We start from the raw sequence: 15,108 nt of genomic DNA, 5'->3' as shown, positions 1-15,108 counted from the left end.
ACTTAATGCTCTCTGTTAATGGGCCTCAAACTATGTTTACAACCTTATCGCTGCCCCACTGTGTGCACCCATTGAATGGAATACTCGCTGGTCTCACCAGATACCCTCTCTATTCGTTTACTTTTGCTCCTGCTGTTTTCTAAGTGTTAAAGTGCACTTACTCCTGAGAGACTTAGCTAAAATGCTACCTTTACTTGGAACCCTTTCTTAATTGCTCTCACATGGAGTAGGTTCTTCCTCCTATTTGAATACCCCTTAAGACTCATTCATGTTTTGCTAAATTTTTTTGCCTTATGCTATAGCTGTGTGTATATGTATGTGTGTGGTGTGTACCAAAAAGAAAGTCTTGGGATGGCAGAGGTGGGGTCTTATTCATCTATGTCTCTACCCAGTGGCCAGAGCAGTATCCAGTGCATACAGAAAACTCAAAACCTATTTATTGAAATAAAAGTAACACTCAGATCAAGAGAACCTTCCTCTAAAGGCAACAATAAATATTTGGTTCTGCATTCACAAGCTATAGCAAAAAAAAAAAAAAAAAAGAAAAAAAGTGAGCTGCACCTTCTAATTTACATGACTTTTCTCCTAATATACCACATTCTTTATTCTCACATTATTTAATTCAATACTTATTGGTTGAGTACCATGAACTATTTTAGTCCCTACATAAGTCAATAGTCCTGGCCTTCAAGGAACTTGCTATCTATTCTCCAGAGTTTATTATTATAGTTGAAAAATCACATTTCAGAAAGAGAAGCTATTTGCTCCAGGTCATATAGTCAGAAAAGTTAAGAATAGGATAGTCTGATTTTAGAGCTCCCCCCTTTTTTAATCAAAAGGTAAGGTAATTAGGTATTTTTATAAATATTAAGAACATATTGGAAGCTGTTGCTGAAACTCTTTTCAGACATTACATGAGCTATTATTTTTTAAATAAAACCTTTTTACTCACATGTAAACACAGTGTATAGTTAAGAGGCAAGATATACTACTTTTACTTGCTAAGAGTCTGGCTATAATTACCATAGTGAGGAAGTCAGATGACTGGACATTCACTTCTGCATCTTTATCTTTTAGCATTGATGTTTTAGCTTTGAGATAGTTAAAAACTTTTGCAAAGTGAAACCTGAAAGTTCAAAGGTATGACCGCAGGCCTATTACTATAGAGTCAGATGAAAGGAAGTCCTATAGTGAATCAGAATTTATTCTTTAATAATTCCCAAAGTAGAAATGGGTTGAGCTAAATTTTCTGAATAATACTTACCTTGAATTAATGATGAAAAGAAGATTTAACAAAAGCTCAGTGTTCTCATCTGATAAAACTATACTTGTTATTTATATTACATAACCACATATTATACAATTCCTATTTATATTACTTTAGTCTTACCATCACTACTTGAATGGATAGAATTAGCTATGCTAATAACATCTGGAATTAGTTCATATGTAAAAGTCCTCTAAAGAATGAATTATTTTGATTTGTTTGCACAATAACAATATGTCATGCAGGGCCCAGCTCTGCCACTTACCAGCTGTAGGAGCTTGGGTAATTTATCTATCCTTTCAAAACTTTAGTTTTCTTATCTGCAAAATGGGCATATTTATCATATTTACTTCACAGGATTACCGTTAGGAGCAAATGAGCAATGGTTATAAAAATAATATGTAGAAAATAACAAATCTGCAGATGTTCAGAGTAACTGGTATCCTAAATGAGATGCAATGATTCTCCAAAGCAATAAACACTGATCAAGTGTGTTCTTCCAGAAACTTCTATAGGTAGCTACACAAGATAGCAGAGAACTCAGAAACCATCTGGATTTGCAGCCAATGTCAGGGGCAGGGGAAGGGGTTGAGAAATCAGTCCTGCTGCCAAGCTCCGTCTTCCTGCCCATTAGAGTCAGCCAGTGGTAACTTCTCTCCCCAACTAAACAAGCACAAGGTCAAAAACACCTTATGCAAATGCACGAAGGGCAGTTTTGGCAACTCTGCCTTCTTCCTCTGTGCAAAAGGAGATTTGGAATCTAAAGAAAAGAGTACTGTTAGGAAGTTGCTCATTCTAGCCTTATAAGGGTGAGAGTTTAAGAAGTATGTGCTTGTGGATAGGGGTGGGCAAAAGATAGATGAATATTTCTTATTACTTTACATATATTGTATCTTTTAATATAATTTCTATTTTTATAGATTAGGCTTAGATAAGTTATGATAATTGATAGGAGTTAGTTCTTGTGTCTGATTCCAAACTTTTCCACTGTGCCTGTGTATCTCAAATTAGTAGCATGCCTAACAAAATCTCTGGGGAGCTTGTTAAAATGCAGCTTTCCTGCCCCCATCCCCAGAGATTCTGATCCTGCAGGACAGGTGTTGAGCCTGGTCATCTCCATTTTTAATAAGCACCTCAGCTTATTCTAATGTAGATGCTGCAGGATATACTTTTTTTTTTTTTTCCTGCTGAAAATTTTCTGGTTTCTTCTCTCCACAGCTACTCTGTGGTCCTGGGTCAGGTGTTTTCCATGTCTTATCTGAATTATTGAAATGGACCCCTGCCCTCTGAGGCTGCCTCCCTCTGGAAATTTATTTCACACTGCAGCAAAGTGATCTGCTAAACTCTAATCTAACCTCTACTAAATTCCTCCCAAGGCTTTTCACTGCCCTCAAGATGGAGGACCTTCATGACCTGGTTTCTAACTTCTCTGCGTTATCTCTGGACACTTGAAGCTCTGTACTTATGCTTTGCACTTAAGTAATATTAAGCTTCCTTGGCTTCCCTGAGAACACTGGGCTGTTTCCTGATTTCTGCCAACAACACTCTTTTCATCGTTTTACACCTGATTAGATTTTACTGATTCTTTAAGGCTCATTTTGAATGATATCTCTTTTAGAAACTAAAATATATTATAAACATGAGTATGTATATGTGTGTATGTACAGTGAACAGATTTTTCAATTATAAATTAGAATACATTTTGTATATAAGGTTGCAGATTAACTTGACAGTTTCAATGGCAGTGCTTTTTGAACCCAAGTGGCAGAAACGCATGTACACAAAAATACATAAGGAATATAGTTTACTCTCCATACCCTTCCACAGAATAGCAGTTTCCCCATCAGCAACTTGAGACAAATAAATAGACTATGAGGAATACATAAAATAATATGAACTTTTTCATCCCAAAATGTTCCTTCAGTTCCATCAGCTTTCAGGGTTTACATAGGACACACCTTAACATATCTCAGACATGAAGACTTGACTGGGGTTTCCTCTGAGAACCATTTGCAGAAAAGCCACTAGCACATCTTGATCAGACAATTATCCGTGTGCTGGCTCAGGTGGTTTTCAGTGCAACTCAAGGTTTGGATAGATGTGATTATCACATTCAAAAGAAAACATAACAAGTTAGAAAGTGTCCCCACGTTGGGCTATTGAAGCTGCAAAATTCCCTGGACATATGCCCATCTTTGTTCTTTATATATAAAAATATAAGACTGGTTAAAATCACACTGCATGCAGTATAGGGAAAGAATCCGAGAGGAAAGGTGAGCCAGGAAGACCAGTGAGGAAGGTGTTAGAAGGCTCCAAATAAGAAAATTAATAACAAAGACATCAAAGAGCAGCCTCTTCTGAGTTTATTCACCTTGAGGGCAAAGCCTGCCTTCCTCATACCCCCTGGAGTGCAGCAATGTGGCTCTCCTTCCACCTCTCCTCAGTGGGTCTCTAGGTCATGTCTGGACATTTAAGATCTTTGCCTGGCTCTGGCCATTCCAAGACCGGCTCCATTAAAGAGCTTTCTTTTGAGGGCAGTAATGACATTTCTTTTGTCAAAATGTCACTTTGAAGCCGTGACAAAATCAATCCCCATAACTCACTCTGGCGAAGCAAATATAATTCTCATCTTGCTACCAAAATATTGACTGTCATATTGATTTTTTGATAAGTGACACAATAGCAGGTTCTGCTACCAGCTCTCTGTGTGTCCCAGAGAAATGAGTCTCAGTTTCTTCATTTGTAAATGAAGTCAGTGGTCATATGGAAAGTTCTAAGAATCTAAGAAATAGAAATGAGATTTCTCAATGCCAGCTGCAGTTTGATTTTGGGAGTTTGTTATCAACCTATCACTGTAGCTTCTGCCCCATCCCCTCTCTCATAATTAACATCTCCTCTTAAAGGGAGTGTAAGGCTTTGGAAAAGGAAATAGAATATTACTAGGAACAATCGGGACAAACGTCCAAGGATGATAGTCCTCTCTGATCTCTTTAGAAATGGTTTCCTGTTTTGCTTTCCTGTTGCCACTGTTTTGAGTTCAGGTTTTCAGAATCTTACACCCAGAACACTGTAATAGCTTTCTCAAACATCTCCTACTGTCAGTCTCTCTCTCTCCTCCAACCTTTCCTTCCCACAGCTCCCAGACTGATCTCTCAGAAACCCATTTCTGAACATTCCATTCCCTTTGCTCTAAGAAGAATGCATTGAGTAGCTAGTATGTTTCAGGTAGACATCGTGCTAGGTGCTGGGGCACAAAGGTGAGCAGGTTCAGATCTTTGCCTAAAAGCACCTCATAATGCAGCATGTGTAGGCAATGATATAGGTACCTTCAGGGCATTAGCCCAGAGAAAATCACCTGGTCTGATTGGTCACAACCCTTAAAATTGTTTATTGCTTACAGGATAAAGTATAAGTTTCCTGGAAAATTTTAGGCATCAGAACTGACTTGAGTCTAACTTTCCAGTTCTGAGTCCTTTCATTCTCCTTCACAAATTGTTCCTTGTAATGAAAGTGAACCATGTTTTATTTCATACTTATTCTATATCTTACTTCTAACCCCAGTCCCTATTTTCCTAATCCTTCAGCACCCCCTAATTCAAGCTGGAATCTCCTTTTCTGCACTGAAAACATGTTTTCTGCCCATCTCCTTTGGTATTAATCACTTCCTCCCTGTAGACACTCATTCTCTCCCCCAGAAGACCTGCTCTGTCAGGTCAGTGACCATGATTTATTCATCTTTACACCTCCACATTACTTACCAAGCTGCCTTGTATTGGATCTAATAAAAGTTTATTAAATAAATGAATGAACTCATTTACCAAGACTTGTTCCCTCATTTTATTTTAGCAGGCCACAGTGAGAAAATGTATAGCTCTGAGCTCACTTTAGAATGTTCTCCTTCAGAAAGATGTGCATCGTCTAGGAAAACCAGCTTCTCCTCAGGATTTAAGTTTATGCCCAAGTTAGGTTTTGACAAAGCTAAACCCAATTCAATTTACTTCTTTATTTTTCTTAAATTGCACAAGTGTTACATAATGTCAATAAAAAAGAAAGCATGCTATAGTAAACAGATTGTGAACTTTGGAATCAGTCAGACATGTATTCAGATTTCTTCACCTCTCTAAGCCTCAGTTTCTTTAAGTCTATAAAGAGGAAATAAATGATTTCCTTTGAAGTCTTATGGTGATTAAGAGATGTATGTATGCTGGGCATTGTGGGATTCTAGCACTTTGGGAGGCCAATGCAGGAGGATTGCTTGAGCCCAAGAGTTTGAGACCAGCCTGGGCAACAGAGAGAGACCTTGTCTCAAATTTTTTTTTTTAAAAAGAGAGGTGTATATAAACTGTCTGGGTTTTTATAACAGGTACTCATATTACTTCGAATAACAACTATCATCTCTGTTCTGTCCCAGTCCAAGGATAAATAGGACTATTTATTTATTTATACCATACCTTACTTTAGAAAGGGTTTACAGTGTAAAAGGGACACTTACACATTGCACGTTGCTGACATATAGTAAGGATACTGGTAACTCTCTCATACTCTCTCTTACATATATTTCCTTTTTTATATACTTAAAAAAGAAGTTTTGCATAAATTGCTAAATAGTCATTGATTTTTCAATGCAGAACAGCTTGATTCTGAAGGTTATGCAATTTCCTAAACCTCTCAATATGTAACAGAATGGCTGGTTAATGATGAAATTGATTTAAAAAAAAGGTAGAAGGACAATAAAAGAAATTAAGGGATGCTTAAGTTTTCACCAGAGGCTGGTTTGACTGGAGACTCATTAGGAACTTAATAGACATTCCCAGGGGAGCTTGATTGCATTGCTGTCTGGGGCATTGAGATGGGTCTTAGGGAGACCTATCCAAATAGATGGCTGTTTGAAGTTTAGGGGTCTGCATAGGTTGGATTTATCTAGGCTACTGACACAATAGCCCACTTTTCTTTGCATGTGTAGACATAGACTTGGATCTAATAAAAGGCACACAGAGTGGATAGAAATCCTGGGTATTTCATTTGTAGCAGATAAGCACTTTCAAATGAAGAACCTCAGATTCTTCATGTATACTTTCAAAATCCAGTAAGCTTCTAACCTCATAGCCAGGCCTTCCATACAAGCTTTCTGGCCTTTCTGACCTTGTTTGTCAACCTTATTTGCTACAACTCCCATCACAACCTTTGCACACTGCTGTCCTTGACTTGCTTAACCCTATTCTAACATGTCTGCAATTTCCACTATCATGTTCATGCTTTTTCCTATGTATGTGGCAAACTCCTACTGAAAATCTAAGATCTCATTCAAATATTGCCTCTTTGAAGCCTTCTCTTTTGCCTAAGGCATATTTGTAATGCTGTACTTCCTCTGGCTTCAAGAAGATCAGGTATAGTGTGGAGTAATGGAAAGAGCAGGCTTCTGTTGTCAAAATGATCTCAACCTGATGCTTGCACCTACTAACTGTGTGATCTTAGGCAAGCTAGTTAATCTTCCTGAGGCTCAGCCTCCTGATTTTTAAAATAAAGACTGTTGATTCCCTAAATTTATGGAAAACATTAGTGATGCTGTATTATCATTGCTTGGCTGCTTATATTTCTCTTTTTCAGCCTGTTGCGATGAAGGATCACATATATATATATGATCATATATATATATGTGATCATATATATATGATCATATATATATGTGATCATATATATATGTGTGATCATATATATATATATATATATATATATTTTTTTTTTTGCCACAATAGAAGATACCTAGCATAGTGCCTGGTGTTTTGCAGCATTCAATGTTATTGCAATCAATGAAGAGTTCTGGAAAAGTAACTTAAGCACTGACAGTCACATTAAAGTCCAAGTTCATCTATAAAGTGCTCTCTGGTCATTCCTGTGACTATTAATTTAAATTCTTATAGCTTGTGTACATAGTACTAATAAGCAGCCTGCTTTCACAGACACTAATTTAATCTAAGCTCCTCCAGGGGAGTAACCTTGGCTTTCACTCTGGGCTCCTCAGGACATTTCACAATGCTCTGAAAATGCCAGCTAATGATAAGGTTATTTAAAACATCCTATTATCCTTCTCATTCCAGACAATTTTCCTCCTCACTTTATGCTGAATTTATCCCAAGGTCCCAGAGAATGAGGCTTCTGCATCAATGACTTATTACTGTAGTCCTTGCCTTTAATTCAAAGTGAGTGGCATCTCCTGACCGAGCTTTCCCAACTCTCCACATAGTTGTTCTCTCCTTTCCTCAGTGCATTTTATCTCGTGTTAGTGGTCTTTTGCTTTCTACTTCTGGACAAGTCTTTTTATTGATGTATTTTCTCATAGGGATTTGGAAAACTTTGATTTATTACCCATTAGTGCATGAGTAAATCTCATGGAGAGTTACTAATGTAAGACACCCTAAAAAATCATCGAATCCAGCAACTGCAAATAGAGAATAATTTCCAATGTTGTGCTAGAGATGATTCAATCATGGCACTCTTTTTTCCTTCTAAGATCATATATGGCCTCAGAATCCTTTTTCAAAACAATACTCTAGATATAAACTATCAATCCATTAGTGTACTTAGGAGATGAAACTTGTTTGACATCCCCGACGTAGTTTAAAGGTTTTATTTTGGTAATAAGGGCCAAAGAACAATAGTGACTTAGTAGTGAGCTGAAACCAGAACCCAGGTTATTGACCCTCCTGATTTTCCATTCAGGGCTTCCCTTCCCAGATGATTACTCCTTTCTTTCAATAGCCAAGTTCTAATAATTTACAATCTATTCTTTGGCAAATACCTAATGGTGTTTAACATGTATGATTAAAAAGCACATCATATACGTTTCAGCCTTATTGAAAAGACATCTGGCCTCTCACTGATGTTAGGAGCTCTTGGGGAAAAGGGCCTATGTTAGACTTTGTGTCTTTCTAAAGTTCTAGTCCTGTTTCTGGCACATGGTAAGTATTCAATAAAAATCCTCTCACATGCATCCAACTCTATCTATCTATCATCTATCTATCTATCTATCTATCTATCTATCTATCTATCTATCTATCTATCTATCTATCTATCTATCTATCTATCTATTATCTATCTATCTATCTATCTATCTATCTATCTATCTATCTATCTTTCTATCATCTATCTATCTCAAACAAATAGGAGGTCTATCCTTAATTTCTCACCAGGAATCATGGAAAAAAATTCTACCTCTTGTATACAAGTAGTATTTGTTTGAAAGGACTTTATGTCATGATGTCACATACCCTCACTTCTATTTATAATGACATCCTATGTTTCAATAAATTTTCATTTCACTTGAATATTTTATGGAAGGGTAAATTGTTATGTCAATGACTGGGCTCCCTTATGATTCTTCTACTTAGAAATAGAAAGGGCAGTGCTATAATTCGGGCCTCAAAATCCCTGAGAAATGATAGCTTTTCTTTTTCTTGTTTTTCATGGTGACAGCAATTGACCATAATTTGTGATTCTGTATGATATTCACAAGCTACAATTGTTAGGATAGAAAGGCAAAGAAAAGGATATGAAGAAAAAGAGAATAGGAAGAGAGAAGATGGGGAAAGTTATTTTACAACACAGCAATAAGACACTAGTATCATCTCTTCAAAGAATCGATTTAAAAAGGTGTACAAGCCACAGCTAACATCATAATTCATGGTGAAAGACCGAATGCAGTTCTGTTAATGTCAGGAACAAGACAAAAATGTCTGCTCTTGCCATTTCTAACATTATACTGAAGGTTCTAGATGGTGCAATTAAGCAAGGAAAAAAGGCATCCATATTTGAAGGAAAGCTCTCTCTTTTTGCACGTATATGTTGTATATAGAAAACCCTGAGGAATTCACTAAAAAACTGTGGCTTTAGCAAGGTTGCAGGATATAAGATTGATATATATATAAATAATCATATTTCTGTACATTTGCAATGAAGAATCCAAAAATGAAATTAAGAAGACAATTCATATGCAAAAGAATGAAATCAGAACCCTAACTCATACAACGTACAAATACTAACTCAATATGGATCAAACACCTAAATGTAAGAGCTAAAATTATAAAACTCATTGAAGAAAATATGATATAAATCTTTATGACTTTCATTAGGCAATGGTTTCTTAGATATGACACCAAAAGCAAACATAACAAAAGAAAAAATACACACATTGGACTTCACCAAAATTAGATCCTTTTGTGTACTAAGAACACTATCAAGAAAATGAAAAGACAACCCATAGAGTGGGAGAAAATGTTGTAAAGCATGTATCTCATTAAGGATTAATAACCCAACTATATAAAGAACTTCTACAACTCAACAATAACAAGACAACCCAATTTAAAAATGGGCAAAGGATCTCAATAAACATTTCTCCAAATAATATATACAAATAGCCAATAAGCACATGAAAATATGCTCAATATCAGCAGTCATTAAGGAAACGAAATCAAAACCCCAATGAGATAACACTTCATACCAACTAAGATGGCTGTAACCAGAAAGACATATAATAACAAGGACGTGGAGAAATTGAGACCCTCATACATTGTTGTGGAAATGTAAAATGGTGCAACCACTTTGGGAAACAGCCTGTCAGTTCCTCAAAATGTTAAGCATAGAGTTACTATATGACCCAACAATCTCACTCCTAGGCATATAGCCAATGGAAATAAAAACATGTCACAGAAAAGTTTGTACACAAATTTTCATAGCAGCATTATCCATAACAACTACAAATTGGAAACAATTGAAATATCTATCAACTGATAAATGAACAGATTAAATGTGGCATATCCATACAATGGAATATTATTTGGCAATAAGAAGAAATGAAGTACTTACACATTCTACAACACAAATGCATCTTGAAAACATAATGTAAGTAAAAAAAAAAAAAAAAAGCCACAAAAGACCACATGGTGTATAATTTCACTGATATAAAATAGTCAGGATAGGAAACTCCATAGGGTCAAAAAGTAGATTAGTGGTTGCCTATGTTGGGGTGGGTTGGGGTGGGAGGATGGGGAAATGGGAGGTGACTGTCAATGCCTATAGGTTTTCTTTATGGAGTGATGAAATGGTCTAAAATTGATTGTGGTGATGGTTGCATAATTCTAAATACACTAAAAACCACTGGATTGTATTTTTTAAGTGGGTGAATTACATTGTATGCAAATTTTATCTTACAAAGCTATTATTTTAAAAAGATGTACATATGTATATGTGATTAAATATTCTAATTTTGATGGCTAAATTTTAGTTATTAATTCTCTTCTATGTCTGTCACAACAATCCATGTATTCATTAGATAATCCATGTTTCTATGACTACTGTCTTAGCTCCATAATGTGAATCAGACTAGATATATTTTCTGATGAGCAGATACTTTTTATAAAATCCATCCTTTTAGCACATTAATTTAAAAGGAAAAAACTTAAAGAAACAAAAACCACCTAAACTATCTTGTTCTTCTTCATTGTAGTCATTACATCACCTTCATCAACACATTGCTTCTGCTAACCACTTGCAGCTTTACTCCCAGTGTTTAAATATCTGTATCATAAATCCATTTCATCAGAAATGATATTATTAACTTCAGCAATATACTTATAACAGTGCTCTACTGTCTGGTAGCTTCATAATTTGTTTGCTACTGAAAGCCTAAATGTGTTAATTATAGTTAAATCCATGGCAACTGAGAGAACTTGATGTTTCCATCATTTTGTACCTACCCCTTTCGAATCAATCACTCCAGGTTTGGCATTAAACTTCACTGTCTTCAATCGGGCACGTTCCTTTCTTTCCACCCTAAAGCAAATTGAGAATAAAGAGTCTGTCACATGACAAGGCATTTATAACTAAGTTCCTTATTAAGTGAAGAACATTTTTCCTCCAATCCTTGCAGCTCAAATAAAATGTGTTCTAAAATATTTCTCTTCCTTTGTTCCATATAAAAAATCTTGGTACAAAGTCTCTAAGTTTCTAACACATCCCTTGAAATTACTCCAATACATATACTGAGAATCATGTCATGGTATTTGTAAGCAACAGAGAGGTAGAAAAAATAATATTTGTTATTTAAATGCTTAAATAATTAAATCAAAATCTGTTTCAAGAAATCTCAGTCCACAAAGATGAACACCTATACTGGAGACTAAACAAGCGTTTCCTCCCCTCTCCTTTTCTCTCCTCCCCTTTTCTTCTTTGTTTTTCCTTCTCTTCCCCTTAAGAACATTAGTGTATTTAGCTTCAATTTTTAACCAAACATGTTATATATAATCTTGAACTTTCCTTTTCCCCAATGTCCTTCTGTCATATCTGCAGATTCATTGTTTTCCTGCTACTTCATTTATTCATTAAACACTTAATCACTGCCTACCATGCATCAAGCAAGGAGTTGGGGAACAAAGAAAAAATATTCTAAAAGCATGACTACAATGAATTCTTAGCAATGTTCTTTTGGCAAGAACAGTGGTGTAAACAAACACAGAAAATGCTGTAGAACAAGATGGCTGATATCAATGTGGGAGCACATATCTCACTGGGAGGGTGCAAAGGAAGACTAGAAAGCATTAGGGTGGGCTTTTTGGAGGAAATGTCAATTTATCTGAAGGATTAGAAAGAGTTTGTCAGTACAGAAATTTCAGGGGGATTTTTCACAGCAGGAACAACACATGCCTCAACCTGAAGATATGAGTGAGCTACAAGATTGCAGAAAGATTCTAGTACAGGGTACATATATATAGGATATATAGGATGGGGCAGTGAGGCTAGCGAGGTGACAGACTCCTTTTAAAGGGTATCCATCCACATTGTGGACTTGAGTTTTTTCCTTGGGAATCATCATAAGTTCTTAGAGGATATGAAGCAGCAAAGTGATAAAATCAGATCAGTTTTTAAATAAACAACCCTGGTCAAGGTGGAAGATAGACTGAAGGAGGGAAGGAGCAGGAGGGGGTTGGGGGCCTATTTAAAAGCTGTTGCCATAGTCCAGGCAAGAAATAATGAGAAATGATAGTGGGGTGGAGAAGAGGGAAAGGCTTGAGAAATATTAGGAAAATAAAATTGGTTGGACTCTTTCCTGTTTGAAGGCCAGGGTTGAAAAAGAGGAAAATAATCTAAATATTTCCCTGATTCTTCTGAGCCCCTCCAGTTAGACATGATTGCTCCTTTCTGACTGGAACAGTCTCCATGTCAGCATTACATCTTGATTTCCTTGTGTTTACTTACATTTGCACTGCATATACAGGGTTGTATGTACCTTAAGGTACAAGCCCACTTATCACTCGATGGTGTTTTATAGCAAGTCCTCAATAAATAATTGTCCAGCAAAAATAATATTCATTGCATTGTTTTAACATGACTTCTTGTTTAAATATTTCTAGCTTTAAATTCAAAGATGTGGGGGAAAAAGAGAAAGAAAAAACCTGAACGTACAGAAACTTAATGGTTTATAAAGTCTAAGCTATTTATAGATCAATAATTAACAGCATACTCCTTTCTAACTGAGAGCTCTTTTGTGTTCCCAACTGAAACACAGTGAAGATCAGGGTTTCTATAGTTACAGAATGGAATTGCAGAATGTATTTATTTCATTGTGAGAGTAGAATATCTGAGTGTAAACAGCTGAACAAAATTTTTCAAATCTAATGTCATATGTTAAAACAATGTGAGGCCGGGTGCGGTGGCTCACGCCTGTAATCCCAGCACATTGGGAAGCTGAGGCAGGTGTGGATCACCTGAGGTCAGGAGTTTGAGACCAGCCTGGCCAACATGGTGAAACCCTGTCTCCACTAAAATTACAAAAAAAAATTAGCCAGGTGTGTTGGCGGGCACCTGTAATCCCAGCTATGTGGGAGGCTGAGGCAGGAGAGTCACTTGAACCTGGGAGGTGGAGGTTGCAGTGAGCCTAGATCATGTCATTGCACTCTAGCCTGGGCGACAGAGCGAGACTTTGTCTCCCCCAAAAATAAATATAAATAAATAAATAAATAAGAAGTAAAACAATGTGTTCCACCAAGAGTTTCTACTTGCACCAGACGCACAACCATTGGTGAGAAAGCAAGATAGATTTTAGATAAGATAAGCTGCCAAGTGGAAAATGCTCACTGGTAAAATGCCTCCTTTGAGCTTCATCACTTCATCACCTTTTCTCGATTTTAATCCGAGTGCAAATGTAATTTACATTCGTCTCTTTGTATTCTTCTAAAACTGTTGTTAGGGCCCTAACTTTATTCCGGCTTCTTTGCATTAACTGGGCTAAAGTCAATGCTTTGGCATCATTCAGTGATGCCAAAATGACTGTAGTATGCAGAGAATACATGGTTATTTGATCAGGGTGTGCAAATAAATTCTGCATAAACCCACAGAACTCATACAGGTTCCAAACATACATAATGTTAGGAGGAACTCAGTATTCAACTCTCAGAACTGCTTAGACAGAGCATTCTAATATTGTCCCCTACCCTGCAGCTCAACTCCATTTCCATGTTTATCCTTTTCAATTTTCTTGAGAAATGTCTCTATTAGGAAGATTTTAGTGGTTCATCCCTTAAATCTTAAAAAAGTTGCAAAGAATATTAAGTCAGCCAGACACACACACACAGACACACACAAATGCACACACACACACATACAGTCACCTACCATTTGCTATAGTTTATTGTTAATCTTCAAACAGGTAATAGAGAAAGTAAAAAAAAAAAAAAAAAAAATTGAAGCCATACGGAGGTCATATACTTCCGGGTCACTCATGAAGGAAGTTGAAAAGCTTTGCTTCCCATTTGGGTTGAAAGTTTCATTAATAAGTGGAGTTGCACCATATAATTATTAATAAAGTTCCTTTGCATTTACATCATCTCATTTGGTTCCCACAACAACCTAATGATTTAGGTATTTTCAATCTCATTTTATAACTGAAGAAACAGAGACTTGAAGCTTGCCAGATCAGAAAGTGGTAGAAACACAGCCTGAACCATACACTCTCTAACAGCTAACTTCAGTGTCTGTCTATAGCCACTCAATTTGGGAGACAGCATTCAGGTACCTCCCAAACCTGGATGATCCAAATTCTCAATAAACGTGAGATTTTTGGATGCAGCTTCCACAGTTTGAAGGCACATACATATCCTTTGAAGTCTGGGCTGAGGTTTTTACAAATGATAACCAACATACCCTTGCATCCCCATCTCCCTAATGTCCTGAATGCTATGAATATTATTAATTATTAAATAAGCCCCAACCAAATTTAAGCATACAATCATTGAGTTAGTAGCATACCACAAGAGGTTGACCTCAAAATTCAGAATAAATTTACTTTAAACACAGAAGTCTGCTTAGTTAAATCCCTATTTGAGTTGATCCGTCTCCTCAGCACACCAGCAACCCTGGTAGTGCATTCCCATCACAGAGGCTTGCATTACTGCCTTGGGGTTCTCTGCAAACCTCTTTCCTTAACAGGGAGGCTATGTCTGTGGCTTATCTTCTTCATCTGCCTCAGCCCTTTCCTCTCTTCTAGCTCTTTCTGGGATGCATGTGAATGGTTTGCTGCTGATATGAGACTTAAGTCTGGAAAATAGGGCTCTAAATAATGTGACGTATTTTTTTTTCTGGCAACAAAAGCTCAAATTTTGAAAAATGGAAAGCAGCTATTATTGGAATGTACACTAAGTGTTAGAAACTGTGCTAAGGATTTCACCTATAATATCTATAATACAGGGTCTGACATGAGCTGGGTACGTAGTAGTTGCTTAATGAGGCTTTGTTGAATGAGTAAATAAATGAACTCTCAAGGGGACTACTAGTTCTTTACCTAATTGTGA

At 36.5% G+C, this 15,108-nt stretch overlaps 1 protein-coding gene across 9 annotated transcripts in view; it reads right to left on the bottom strand.

The window, feature by feature from the left end:
- DLG2 (discs, large homolog 2 (Drosophila)) overlaps nt 1-15,108 on the bottom strand; it is a 2,293,993-nt gene that overhangs the window by 63,567 nt on the left and 2,215,318 nt on the right. For all 9 annotated transcript variants that reach the window (XM_011938528.1, XM_011938530.1, XM_011938531.1 and 6 more), the window contains one exon: nt 11,020-11,095. In XM_011938528.1, coding sequence (XP_011793918.1) covers nt 11,020-11,095 — 76 coding nt within the window. The remainder of the gene's footprint in view (nt 1-11,019; nt 11,096-15,108) is intronic.

The sequence above is a fragment of the Colobus angolensis genome, unplaced genomic scaffold (genome assembly GCF_000951035.1).
Source record: "Colobus angolensis palliatus isolate OR3802 unplaced genomic scaffold, Cang.pa_1.0 Scaffold174, whole genome shotgun sequence".
Lineage (NCBI taxonomy): Eukaryota > Metazoa > Chordata > Mammalia > Primates > Cercopithecidae > Colobus > Colobus angolensis.
The sequence above is the reverse complement of the archived record's forward strand: the minus strand, read 5'-3'. Positions and strand labels throughout refer to the sequence as shown.